At 39.5% G+C, this 12,695-nt stretch overlaps 1 protein-coding gene across 3 annotated transcripts in view; it reads right to left on the bottom strand.

Annotated features, from left to right (window-relative positions):
- Positions 1-923: 923 nt before the first annotated feature.
- Positions 924-12,695, bottom strand: part of LANCL1 (LanC like glutathione S-transferase 1) — a 36,785-nt gene continuing 25,013 nt past the window's right edge. For all 3 annotated transcript variants that reach the window (XM_057745010.1, XM_057745011.1, XM_057745012.1), the window contains exons 5-10: positions 9,025-9,160; positions 8,338-8,484; positions 4,336-4,518; positions 2,267-2,443; positions 1,686-1,758; positions 924-1,083 (exon numbers count right to left, since the gene is read on the bottom strand). In XM_057745010.1, the coding sequence (XP_057600993.1) occupies positions 1,007-1,083; positions 1,686-1,758; positions 2,267-2,443; positions 4,336-4,518; positions 8,338-8,484; positions 9,025-9,160 (793 nt within the window). In that variant the 3' untranslated portion in view covers positions 924-1,006. The remainder of the gene's footprint in view (positions 1,084-1,685; positions 1,759-2,266; positions 2,444-4,335; positions 4,519-8,337; positions 8,485-9,024; positions 9,161-12,695) is intronic.

Raw genomic sequence — 12,695 nt, 5'->3', positions numbered from 1 at the left:
TTTTAAACAAGTAGAATGCTCTGCTATTTAATGAAAAGACCAACATCTAGATAGATAGGAAGGAAAATACCTTATGGCTTGTACCACGCAGCCAACACTTTATAAAGCATAGTCATTGCACAGTAAGTAAAACACAAGTCAAATTTGAGAAGGTCAGTCAGAAAGGGTGGACACAAATGCTGGGTCATAATATATTCACACACAAGCAATTTCATTTCCTGATCTTACACTGATTCCAAACAAGAAACAAATTTACATAAGTAGTTCCAAAACATACTAGCTTATTTGGAGAAAACAAACTTTTTATTAGCTTATCTTGAAATAACCTTCAAATGAGAATTTGCATATAACGACCATCACATTTTAGAAGTTTTTGATAAAGATGATGGATTATAGAGCCTGGATGCTCTAGTAACAAAAAGAAGCAAATTTGAAAGTATGTTTAGCTCTAGTTTAAATGAGCATTGTGAATTCGAAAAATGGTGTTTAGGTCCCTAGCCCAGTTGACAACTCTTTTAATTTTTGTCCTAGAAGCATATGGTTAGTTATATTTTTGTCCCCTTTCATAATCAACCACTTCGAGAAAAGCAGTCATAAAACTGTCACAACAAAATACTAAAGAGAAGGGGTGGAGGGCACCATCCAACAATAAGCATGTATTTATCTACATTTAGTTTCTTTTAAACATTTTCAGAACAGTAACAGATGGTTATATTCATAAGCTTAAGTAAGAACAGGATTGCCTCCAATTTCTGGAATATATACATATATACCCTCAAAATACTGTACATATCACGTACCCTCCCTTTAGGAGAAACTGAAGTTAAGATTTCCTTGGATATTTTAAAATAAAAGTAATAAAAAAGGAACTGAACTAAAGATATATTCTTTATGAAAAAAAAAATCAACTAAATCAAGTACACAGTTTGACTCTATTAGTTGCTTTAGCCCAGGTTTGATACACAGAAAGGCTCATGCAGTGAGTCACAGTGGGGGGACTTCCCTTTTACAGTTCAAATGCAGGGAACCTGGCTTTCGTGGGCACTAGGAGGTCAGCCAAGAAATATATTGTTCCAGCCATTCCTGAAGGAAAAGAAAGAGGCAAAAGTTATTACAACAAAAATGATGATGTTTTATAGACTGGCCTCATTTTGCAGCATAAACAACATTACAATATTAAGTGATTTAAATGAGGCGGGCATCTGTTTACATGTGCTGCACCTATTAGAGGAGATCACTAGTGAGGTGCTCAGCCTCTTTACCCAGGTGGAAGACAGGAGGGAGAGTGGAGCCAGACAGGGTCAAGGCATGGCCCTGCCAGTGACCATACGTGAGCTCCTTCACCATGGCCCCACTTACCTGCCTGAGCCTCAGAAACCTCATCTGTGACATGAGGATAAGAATGTATATTTCTGCTGAGATGCTTTATGATGACATCTGCAAAATGCCCAGCATGTGCCTGGTTCCATAAGCAGCAGTCACCGTAATGACTGCTACTCCTGAGGCCATGGTGGTCTGTGTGCTGATTTTTAATACTGAGTTATTGTATTAGGAAATAAAGAAGTAGTTTAAGAAATAACTATAAAATTAATTTGTTGATAAAACTCAAATTCGGATACATTAATTACTAAGCAGAGAAGCAGATACTGATATTATAAGGCAAATAAGTAATGTGTGAAAAATACCTTCAAAGAGGGAGAAGGGGGTATCTGGCGTTCTGCATCCGTGTTCTCCATAATCTAAGCACCATTCAGCGAACTAAAAAGGAGACCAAGTTAAATAACTGAAGTGATTTCTCCTATAGACCCCTAAAAGTTGATGGAGACTGTCTCTAAGATTTACTCCAAAAAGTCAAAAAGTATCCTCAAGGCAGGGAAAGGGGTTAATGCAGAGAAATGGATGGTCTAAAAGAGAGTACAAACGAAGCATGCGAGGAACTTAATGAGCTGTCTGAACCCTGTCTCCAAGGTTATCAAAGAAGAAAGGAACAAAACCACCTTACATCTCCCAGAACCTCCCCCTCCTGCCACCCTTCCCCCGCCCTCCGCCCCCGCCCCCCCAGCCCCAGCACAAATGCTGTTGAGTAGATTTATGTCCTTTAAAAAAAGAAAAGCTAATTCAAATGAATAGCTTTTGAAGGTTCTTCTTAAACTGCATTTGTTCTGTAGACTTATGGTTCAAAAAAAATAAATGAATTAGACTAACTAGAGACACTTCTACAACCTCTTGGGCAAAGGTGGTTCTGTTTGGCGGTTCTAACTCCTACCTTACAGGCCCTATACAGGTACTTCGCATCCTGCGTGAGGTTGTACAGGGACAGGAAGGCGTAGGCGTTCCCTGCAGCACCGTGGCACAGTCCGTATCCCTTCTTCAGCAAGCCATACTGCCAGATCACATCGGCACACTGATAGGCATCATTGAGATACCGTTCCTCTTTGAACAACTGCAGAGTCAAGGGACATAGTTTTATTATAAGGGATATAAAAGAAACTTCTACTGACCTTCCTTCCTGATAGGAGAGAAAGGGAAACAGGATAAGGGAGGAGAGAGGGAGCTGCCTTGGCAAGAAAGGGAAGGAATTCACACAGAGAGATGTGTTATATTGATGGGGACAAATTACAATTATACACTAGCTTTTTTTGTTGTTTTTAAATACATACTGGGCATGACCTTGTCTGCATGGTCTAAGTTTTATATGTATGTGTGTTTGTGTATGCAGGTGTTATTGGTGAAGTAGCCTTATTTACTTGCAACTTGCTGTTATCATTAGTCACTTTCCAAAGAATAAACATTATCTTCTCTGTAACAATGATGCCCATCACTATTACAAAGTTTCTTTATACACTAGAGAAGAAACTGTTTATAAAATTGATCATAAAACCTGATTTGATTATAAAACACTATACTTTGTTAGAGAAATAGAGATACATCTTTACAATCTATTGTGGCATCCCATATCTTGGATTGAAGATTTGAAAATTATTATTATTATTATTATTATTATTATTATTATTATTAGTCCACACTGCATGGCCTGTGCTATCTTAGTTCCCTGACTAGGGATGGAAACTGTGCTGCCTGCAGTGGAAGCATGGAGTCCTAACCACTGGACCGCCAGGGAATTCCGGAGAAATATTCTTTCTGAGTACACATTTTTAATATCTCATTGCAGTAGAAAAGTAGAATAAGACAGTTTTAAAAGTTTTTGCATTATATTCAACTTTCTGAGGCAAAATTTGATATACTAAAAGCTTATTTAGATCATGAGATGCCAGTAACTGTTTAGAGTCTATAGATCTGTAATTTGTAGAACAGGTACCAACAAACATAGATATCTTGGTTTACTTCCATTTTTTCCCCCTCAAATAAAAACCTTTTCTTCTCTGATTATTGCTCTGTCATGGCATGCTTTTTAGAAGTGATATTTGCATTCTTTATATTATGTTAAAATATATATAAAAGTTACCATTTTAATCATTTAAAGTGGACAATTCAGTGGCGTTAATTACATTCCCAATGTTGTATAACCTTCACCATTATCTATTTCCAAAACTTTTTCAACATTCCAAACAGAAACTCCGTACCCATTAAGCAATAATTCTCACCCTCCCAGCCCCTAGTAACTTTCATTCTACTCTCTCTCTATGAGTTTGCCTATTCTAGATACCTCCTATTAACCATCACATCACATAAGTGGAATCACACAGTATGTGTCCTTTTGTATCTGGCTTATTTCGCTTGGCGTAATGCTTTCCAGGTTCATGCATGTTGTCGTATGGATCAGAAGTTAATTCTTTTTTTATGGCTACATAATACTCCGTTGTATGCATACATCATATTTTGTCCATCCGTTCATCTGTTGATGGACACTTGGATTGTTTCCACTTTTTGACAACTGTGAATAATGCTGCTATGGGACACTGGTGTACAAGTATCTGTCTGAAATCTTGCTTTTACTGCTTTTGGGTATATATAACTAGGAGTGGAATTGCTGGATCACATGTTAATTCTATGTTTAATTTTTTGAGGGACCACCAAAAGAGCAGCTTTACCATTTTACATTCCCATCAGCAATGCCAAAGAGAATTCTTTCTATTTTTAATTGAACTCCTGGGACATTTATCTTGGCTCTGCCACTGATGCTATAATCTTGGCTACTCTACCCATCAGTGAAGCAGTTTTCTGTTCTATAAAATAATCACAGTAGTGATTTTAGGTCCAACAAATGGTTTGTCTATGCATCCTTTGAGCACTATACATAAAACTTATTTTAAATTACAGAATTTTATATTATGTTTTCCAACTTATTTCTAAAAATGGGGACATTCGCAGTACCTTATAGGCCTGAATGAGCATGTAGATCACCCCAGGAGCACCGTGGCACCAATGAATTAGCAGATCCCGAGTATCGTCCACACAAGGAGGGTAATTGCCAGAAGGGAATTTCAGCTGGCAGACGTAGTCTACACTGGGCTTGACCAAGCTATGTAACTTCGCATGGTTCACTTGAAGGCTGGGCTAAAAACAAGAAAGGGAATTAACAGTTCTACTGAAACAAACAGACCTCCCTAAGGCTCAGAGATGAGTTTTAAATAAGAAAGAAAACAGGACCAAGATGAATTGAAAGTCATTAAGAGGTTGTGGATTCCATCCAATTTTTTCACCTACTTGACCAAACTAAAATTAGGCTATCAGTTAACACTTGGAGCCTTATGTTTGTGTTATTTTTCAATATTTATTGTTATCTACATACATATAAATAATTTTCCAAAGCACTGCTTAAGAATGTGAGTGTAAGAGAAGTTTCCTAAGGTTTTAATACCTTAAACACACTTTAAAGACCACAAAGAGGTGCAGTAGACAAACCAGGTACAACTTGCATTTAGAGAAGTGGTAGGTGGTATTCCCAATAGAAGAGGATGCTAACAAGTTGGGAGATTTGGGATCTAGATCCCAGATTGGTGTGACTCTAGATTAAGCCTTTCCGCAAAAGATTTGGAACAGATACTTATGAAGGGTTATTCTGATACAACAATGTACGGATTTATAGGACTTGCTGCCGTATGGCAAATGAGCCTCCATTTTGGATACAGTTTTTTTTTTCCACATCATACACTTTATTTATTTATTTATTTTGAGGTACACCAAAGTGAATCAGCTGTATTTATATACATATCACCATACCCCCTCCCTCCTGCAACTCCCTCCCACCCTCCCTGTCCTGACCCTCTAAAGCATCACCCATCATCGAGTTGATCTCCCTTTGTTATACAGCAACTTCCCACTAGCTAGCTATTTTACATTTGGTAGTGTATATATGTCTATGCTACTCTCTCACTTCATCCCAGCTTCCCTTTCACCCCCCACCCCCAACCCCGTGTCCTCCAGTCCATTCTCTGCATCTGCATCCTTATTCTTGCCCTCTCACTGGGTTCATCAGAACCATTTTTTGGAGATTCCATATATATAAGTTAGCATACAGTATTGCATACAGTATTTGTTTTTCTCTTTCTGGCTTACTTCGCTCTGTATGACAGTCTCTAAATCTATCCACCTCATTACATATAGCTCCATTTCATTCCTTTTTATGGCTGAGTAATATTCCATTGTATATATGTGCCACATCTTCTTTATCCATTCATCTGTTGATGGGCATTTAGGTCGCTTCCATGTCCTGGCTATTGTAAATAGTGCTGCAGTGAACATTATGGTACATGTTTCTTTTTGGATTATGGTTTTCTCTGGGTAGATGCCCAATAGTGGGATTACTGGATCATATGGTAGTTCTATTTTTGGTTTTTTGAGGAACCTCCAAACTGTTTTCCATAGTGGCTGTACCAACTTATATTCCCACCAACAGTGCAGGAGAGTTCCCTTTTCTCCACACCCTCTCCAAAATTTGTTGTTTCTAGATTTTTTGATGATGGCCATTCTGACTGGTGTGAGGTAATACCTCATTGTGGCTTTGACTTGCATTTCTCTAATGATTAGTGATGTGGAGCATCTTTTCATGTGTTTGTTAGCCATCTGCATGTCTTCTTTGGAGAAATGTCTATTTAAGTCTTCCGCCCATTTGTGTATTGGATCATTTGCTTTTTTGGTATCGAGCTGCATGAGCTGCTTGTATATTTTGGAGGTTAATCCTTTGTCCATTGCTTCGTTGGCAAGTATTTTCTCCCATTCTGAGGGTTGTCGTCTTATTTATGGTTTCTTTTGCTGTGCATTGGATACAATTTTTAGTTTCTCCTTTTCGTCCTGGTCTGAATTCAATGCACCTCACACTTCTTCAAACAACAAATTCAGGGCTTCCCTGGTGGTGCAGTGGTTAACAATCCGCCTGCCAATGCAGGGGACATGGGTTCGAGCCCTGGTCTGGGAAGATCCCGCATGCTGCAGAGCTACTATACTAAGCCCGTATGTCGCAACTACTGAGCCTGTGCTCTAGAGCCCAAGAGCCACAACTATTGAGCCCATGTGCCACAACTACTGAAGCCCGCACACCTACAGCCCGTGCTCCACAACAAGAGAAGTTACCACAATGCGAAGCCCATGCACCGCAATGAAGAGTAGCCCCCACTCTCTGCAACTACAGAAAGCCTGCGCACAGCAATGAAGATCCCATGCAGCCAATAAATATAAAAGTAAATTTAAAAACAACAACAACAACAAATTCAGTGTTGTCTTTGCCAGGCAGGGGGTGGGATCTCATTTGGGATGAGAGGGAGGCAGTGTTGTGAAGCACAGGCAGGAGGCAGGAGGCAGGGGCGGTGGGGAACTAGGTGATGCTGACCGTAAGGCTTTCACAGATTCTGAACGTGCACTAAGTTCTTTAGGGCACGTTTAGATTTCACTTTACCCAAAGAATACTGTTCAAGCTCAGTTTAAAATGCTAGAGTTGAATGACTGGATTCTCCTCAAACTTGCAGAAGTTATCCAAAATGGCCTAAAAATCATGTTTTATGTTGCTATGTAGGCACCCTCCAGAATGGACTTTTAGGATTAAAAATTAAATCATTTCAAATAGATAATCATCTGCAAATGGAAAATTCAATACTTGGGTTCCCAGATTTCTTACTACAACCAACACATGGAGGCAGAGGGGAAGGCACCTCCTGATGATCCGCTTCAAAGAAAGGCCATGAGGCCATCCAGTCATTGACATGTATGACACTAATTCACCTTGAAACTTCAAGGCTTTTATTCTTTCCTGAAAACTTTTAAGAATCTATATTTACTTCTGGAAATAGAGAGCCAATGAAGGACTGTGCCAGAAAAATAAAGGAATTTAAGTATAAATTGTCAAACCTCTAATTATAAAGCTCTGAACTGAGAAGTGCAGAATAAATACAACAGTTGGTTTCTTACTGCCCCTAACATTCAAAGAGTGACTGCATTCAAAAGCAATAATAACCTTGTGCTTTTCAGCTTTGTTGTCCTTGTTCAGTTATAGGCAGAGGACAGGCTTGATGTTGATTTTGCATTATTACAGCCAGCTACTCAACCAGCTATTGGTATTTGTATCCAACCACTCTTGTTGAACATGCCAATGAAATACTTTTCTTTATGCCACACTGTACTGTGGGAAGTTGAGGGGGGCACCTTTACCATCATTAAAAATCAATATTCTTTTGCCATGAATTCTTATTCTTATGCACAAGTGCCGATTCCTCCTTAAGGAGAGTTAAACGAGCCCCTGGAAGTGATGCTTCCGTGAGAAGCCCTTTCCTGACCTCCGCTGCAGGGTATGCTTGCTGCAGTAAACTCTATTTGCCCTTAGCCTACCTGGCTTTGGCTGATATGCCCCAATAGTATCAGATCCGAAGAACCGTTAAGCATGACATATTCAGCTATTTTTCAGGTAAGTTACACAAAATCCATTGAAAAGCCTCCTTAGTTTTGCTCTCTAATTGAGCTTTAGGCAGCAGACCCTCCTTTGTTTTCTATTGATTTTGTTCTTACTCCTGGAATTTGTTTCAATGGGTTGTGCCTCATAATGTGGAATAATATGAATTCAAGGCATCTGCTGAAAGAGAAGAGCACAGCAGAAGGCACTTCACAGAGAAGAACAGGTCAAAACACTTTAATCTGCACAAGTGGCATGAGGTGGGCAAGTGTGGTCACCTACAAATCAGTCATCTCAAAGCACAGTGCCTTTCATGTTGATACACTTTAAACCCACTTCTGCAAGTATTACCCTTTTTTACTGAGGCCAGGTAATTACCAGGAGAGTAATGCAGTGATTGACAGAAAGAAAAAATAAAGCTGGGGCACCTGTCTGCTCACCCTAGATTGTACAGTCAGGAATCACATTCTAGTTTCTCCACCATCACCTCTTACCTGCATCATGTAGTAATAAATTCCTGCCAGGCCATGAGCAGCTCCCACATAATATTCTTGGTACCATTCATACATCAGTGGAGTCTTTTCTGTGAAGTTTCTCTTTGTAGCTAGTTTCTCACCAGACGTTAAGACTGTTTCACAAATCTGCAGGGAGAAATCCGACCGAAATAAGGAAAGAATTAGAATGGAACCAAGGAACTTTTTGCCAAGTGGTACTGGGGAACATGGCAAATTAGACAGCATCTTATGGCCATGGATGGGCACAGTTTGATTCTATACTCAGAGAAGCACACAGGATTATTCTGCCCAAAAGAGGGAGAGTCTGGAAGATTTTGAACTCTTTTTACTACAGCTCACAAGAATTCACCTGTCAAAGGGAAGCAAAACTCCTTCAGGTACAAAAGGAACATCTGCACCTTGGAGGTGAAACTGGCCCTTAGCTTCCTCTGAATGGCCTCTAAACTCTCAAGTGGAGCAGCTGGACTTCTTACTCCGAGTCACTCTCTACAGTTTCCAACAGCACTCCAAGTGAAGCTGCTGGTTCTCTGATCATGCCTGACCTTCAGAGGTTAAGATACACCTTACCTTCCAGCTACCTGGGATGTGCCAACTAGGGGAACAAAACCAATAGCTTAGGCAGATAGTAAGTGGGATCCTAAAAAGATTAGCACAAAAACTTGGTACCTGCTGAATATGGTTTTGAGGAATCTTTTCCACTCCAAAGTTCTTATTCACAAAGAGAAGAGCGTAGATGTAGCCCATCCGTCCATAGAGCATTTCATTTGGAGCATGGGGATCAATCTTATTTAGGTGAATTAGCCTGGGAATAAAAATATATGCCTAAGATAATGTGAAAGGGATGGGCAGAGATACATATTGAAAAATGGTACATTTAAAACACAAACACACAAAAATATATATATAGTTATATACGTGGGTGAGTCAAAAATGATCCACACTCCCGTTATATTAAAACTTCTGTTAAAACTACAGCCAGAATGCGGATCATTTTTGACTCACCCTCATATATACATACACGGAATTATTATTTTAAATATATAATAATAAAATATATAAAACATAAATATTTAAATATACTTACATATTATAACATATATTATTATACTTTAAATATTAAGTGGGCTGGGCCAGACCACAAAGGGTAACCAGGGTTCAAAGATTAACCATCAACTACATTTCTTTTCTTCATTTCACAATGGAACTGACAAACAAGAGATTCAAAGAATGAAGGAATGCATGAGTATGGCTGGGACCACCTGCAGCCTCCCTAGCCCCTCATGGCGGCATACCCTGAGACAAGCAATTGGGGTCAGAGGAGCCAAGAACTGCTGGCTATTATAACATTCGGTGTGAGGAAAGGATGAAATCAACATTCAAAGGGCCTTCTAGTTCCTGAAATGAAATGCCTGCTGTACCCCAGTTATCTCCTTGCTTGATTTATTTCTTAAACGTGTCATCTGGCCTAGCTGAAGTGTTTGTATAGCAGCCTGATTGACCACCACTGGCAACACATACAAATGGCACAAAGGGATCAGTCAGTTTCCCTGTCTCCTCAGTCTCCCAGCTCCTAGTCCTTCTTTTCAGAAATAATCATGGTTACCAACATGCTGTATATTCCTCGAATTATTTTATGCACATATAAGAATATATACTTATTTATAAACATATTTCCCCAAGTGTTTTGTGGCTTTGCTATTTAACAATACATCTTGACAACCATTCCTTATCATCACATACAGAGTAATCTCATTCTTTATCATAGTTGCCCAGTATTCCACTGCATGAATGTATTAAAATTTATTAGTTCCCTATTAATAGACACAGTTCAGCTTCTCAAAAAAAAAAAGTTATTTCCGGTTCTGGTTCCAGGTAAGAGAGAGTAAGTATACGCCACCCTGTTTCTCCCAGTATATGTAGTTTCAAAACCTAGAGAACATGTGTGAAGCTGCTACTTGAGAACCCTGAAAAGTAAACAGCAGCTGGCAGAATGGGGATGACCAGAACATGAAGGACTAAGTCAACCAAACCAGTGGTACGTTTACCACATTTTCCCCTCTGGCACTTCCCTGGCCTGAACTCAGTGCCGCCTGAACCTGAAGTGGGCATCAGAGTGCTGACAGAGGCAGTTCTGGAAGAAGCCCTTTAGTTCTATCTCAAGAAAGAACAAGAAAGGGAACTCAGTATCAGAGAATCGGTAAAACACCTTATTTTTCTTCATCTTCATTTTTCTGTTCTTTCACTCCCCAGGCCACAAGCAATTTCATGGTGGCAGCAGAAGCAAAGGCAACAGGAGCCCCAGGAGCCAAAACTCTGAGGGAGGGACCTGTCCTCACAGATTGGAGGGGCTGTAGTCCCATGAATGGCGGGGGGGAGGGGGCCGGGGAAGGCCCATTGCCTCACTTCTCTTTCTAGGCCCCCCATCACTTGACCCTCACACTGCAGGCACATTCGTGGGAAGTGTGTGGCTGAGTGGGGTAACCAAAGCCTCAGATTTCTTTCCAGAGAACTGAAAAGGAAGCTCCAGGGAACCAGAACGTAGGTGGAGTTCACAGAGGGATGAGAGCTCAGGGCAGCAACTGTACTTGTAGTCTGAACTCTGAGAATGAACCTTTTTTTTTTTGGTGGGGGGCAGGAAATATGATAGGTAGGGAAAATGTCCTTGCTGTTTTACCTTTTTCATCATATTTTCATCACATTTTTCATGACAAAATTTTTCATGAAATTTTGAAAGCACGTATCAATTATCCCTAAATTATAAATTCAATGTGAGGCCATTTGAATTATTAAAATAATTTAATTTTTGGTAAAACGTGGCAAAATGATATTGGTATACTAAAAATGTGTGATGGGAAAGAGAGTCAGGATTTCTGGAAAAGAGTAGTAATGGGAGGACATTAGCCTTACCAAAAAAATGACCTTGTCATCGGGTAGCTTATGACATTAAACATGCTATTTAATCTCTACACTTCAAATTTCTCATCTATAAAATGAATGGTCCCTTCCAATTAAAAAAATTATTTTTTAAAGTAGTTAAGTATAAACAATGCCTGTGTATTGTATTTATATACTAAAAATAGTTAATAAGTATTTGAAGTAGCAAAAATCATACCCCTGGAGTGATCGGTTATATTTGAAGTATTCTAATAAGGAATCAATATTCAGAGATACTTGGTACTTCAAATAACTATCAAAATTTACACCAGATGATTTAATAAGTGTAGTAGGGAATGTCAGAAAATGGCTTTCATTGGTAGAATGAGTGGTGAAGGTGGGAGGGAAGTTTGGGAGATGGTACAGGCTCTAGGACCGTTTGATGAGTAAGATCTAAGAAGGGTCAAAGGATGATGTGGTTTTCTCTGAGCCACAGTAACAGGGCAGAGGACTAATTGTGTGTGTGGGGGGGTGTGTGTGTCTGTGTGTGTATCTTCTTCCTAATAATGTTTGTACATTTGGTAGAGTTTGGTTAACTGCTTGTGCCTTCATTTACTCAGTGGGAAGGTGATAGCTGAGAGGGTATACAGCCCCTACCTCTAATCTCTGGAGGCCACTGATATCCACAAACAACAAAACAAACAAGAAAACAAAAACCTAACAATTGCTACAGCCAGGCTATCCATTGGTAGGTAGAGAGTCCTAACTCTGAAGGGAAAGTACTTGTGAAAGAGAAAACAATCCTCGTCTCCGAACCCCTTCGTCACCACTTCCACAAGTCTGTGGTGGGAGGGGAACACTTAGGATTAAAAATGAAGACACGTTTTAATAAGCAGAATGAGATGATTTTAGTGAATAAAAAGGGCTGACAGCTATGAAAAAGTTATGAAAGCATCCTGAATGGAACTTACTCCCCAACAGCAAAGAGGGCTTTGAAAAACCTTAGCTGGTTGCAGTTACTGACAAAGTTAAACCTGTCCATGTTATACCTCAACAAATGGAGGCATCTCAATCAAATCGGTTAAATATGCAAATGTTGGCACATGCGTTTTGTTTCTATTACAAACAGAGGCATTTAACTCACAGTGGAACAGTGGTTACGTTAGGAATAGAGACAAGGCGGTCAGACGTTGCTTTCAATTTTCTTGTAATACCTTGCTTGACACCCGCCCCCTCTCCAATGCCAACAGGGCCATCTGAGTGATTATGGACCATTTTTTTCTACTTCAATACCATACACACACATACAGACACACACAAAATACTTCTAATATTTTTAAATAATTTAAAAACGTTTATTAAGAAAAATTCTCTTTGTTTTTTCTCACACCAGAACTGGCAGCTCAGTAATGTTGAGACCCTAAGAAAATAAAATCTGTCTACTAGATACAAACTCAACTGTT

The sequence above is a fragment of the Hippopotamus amphibius genome, chromosome 8, assembly GCF_030028045.1.
Source record: "Hippopotamus amphibius kiboko isolate mHipAmp2 chromosome 8, mHipAmp2.hap2, whole genome shotgun sequence".
NCBI classification, from domain to species: domain Eukaryota; kingdom Metazoa; phylum Chordata; class Mammalia; order Artiodactyla; family Hippopotamidae; genus Hippopotamus; species Hippopotamus amphibius.
This window is presented reverse-complemented; position numbering and strand designations above follow the sequence as displayed.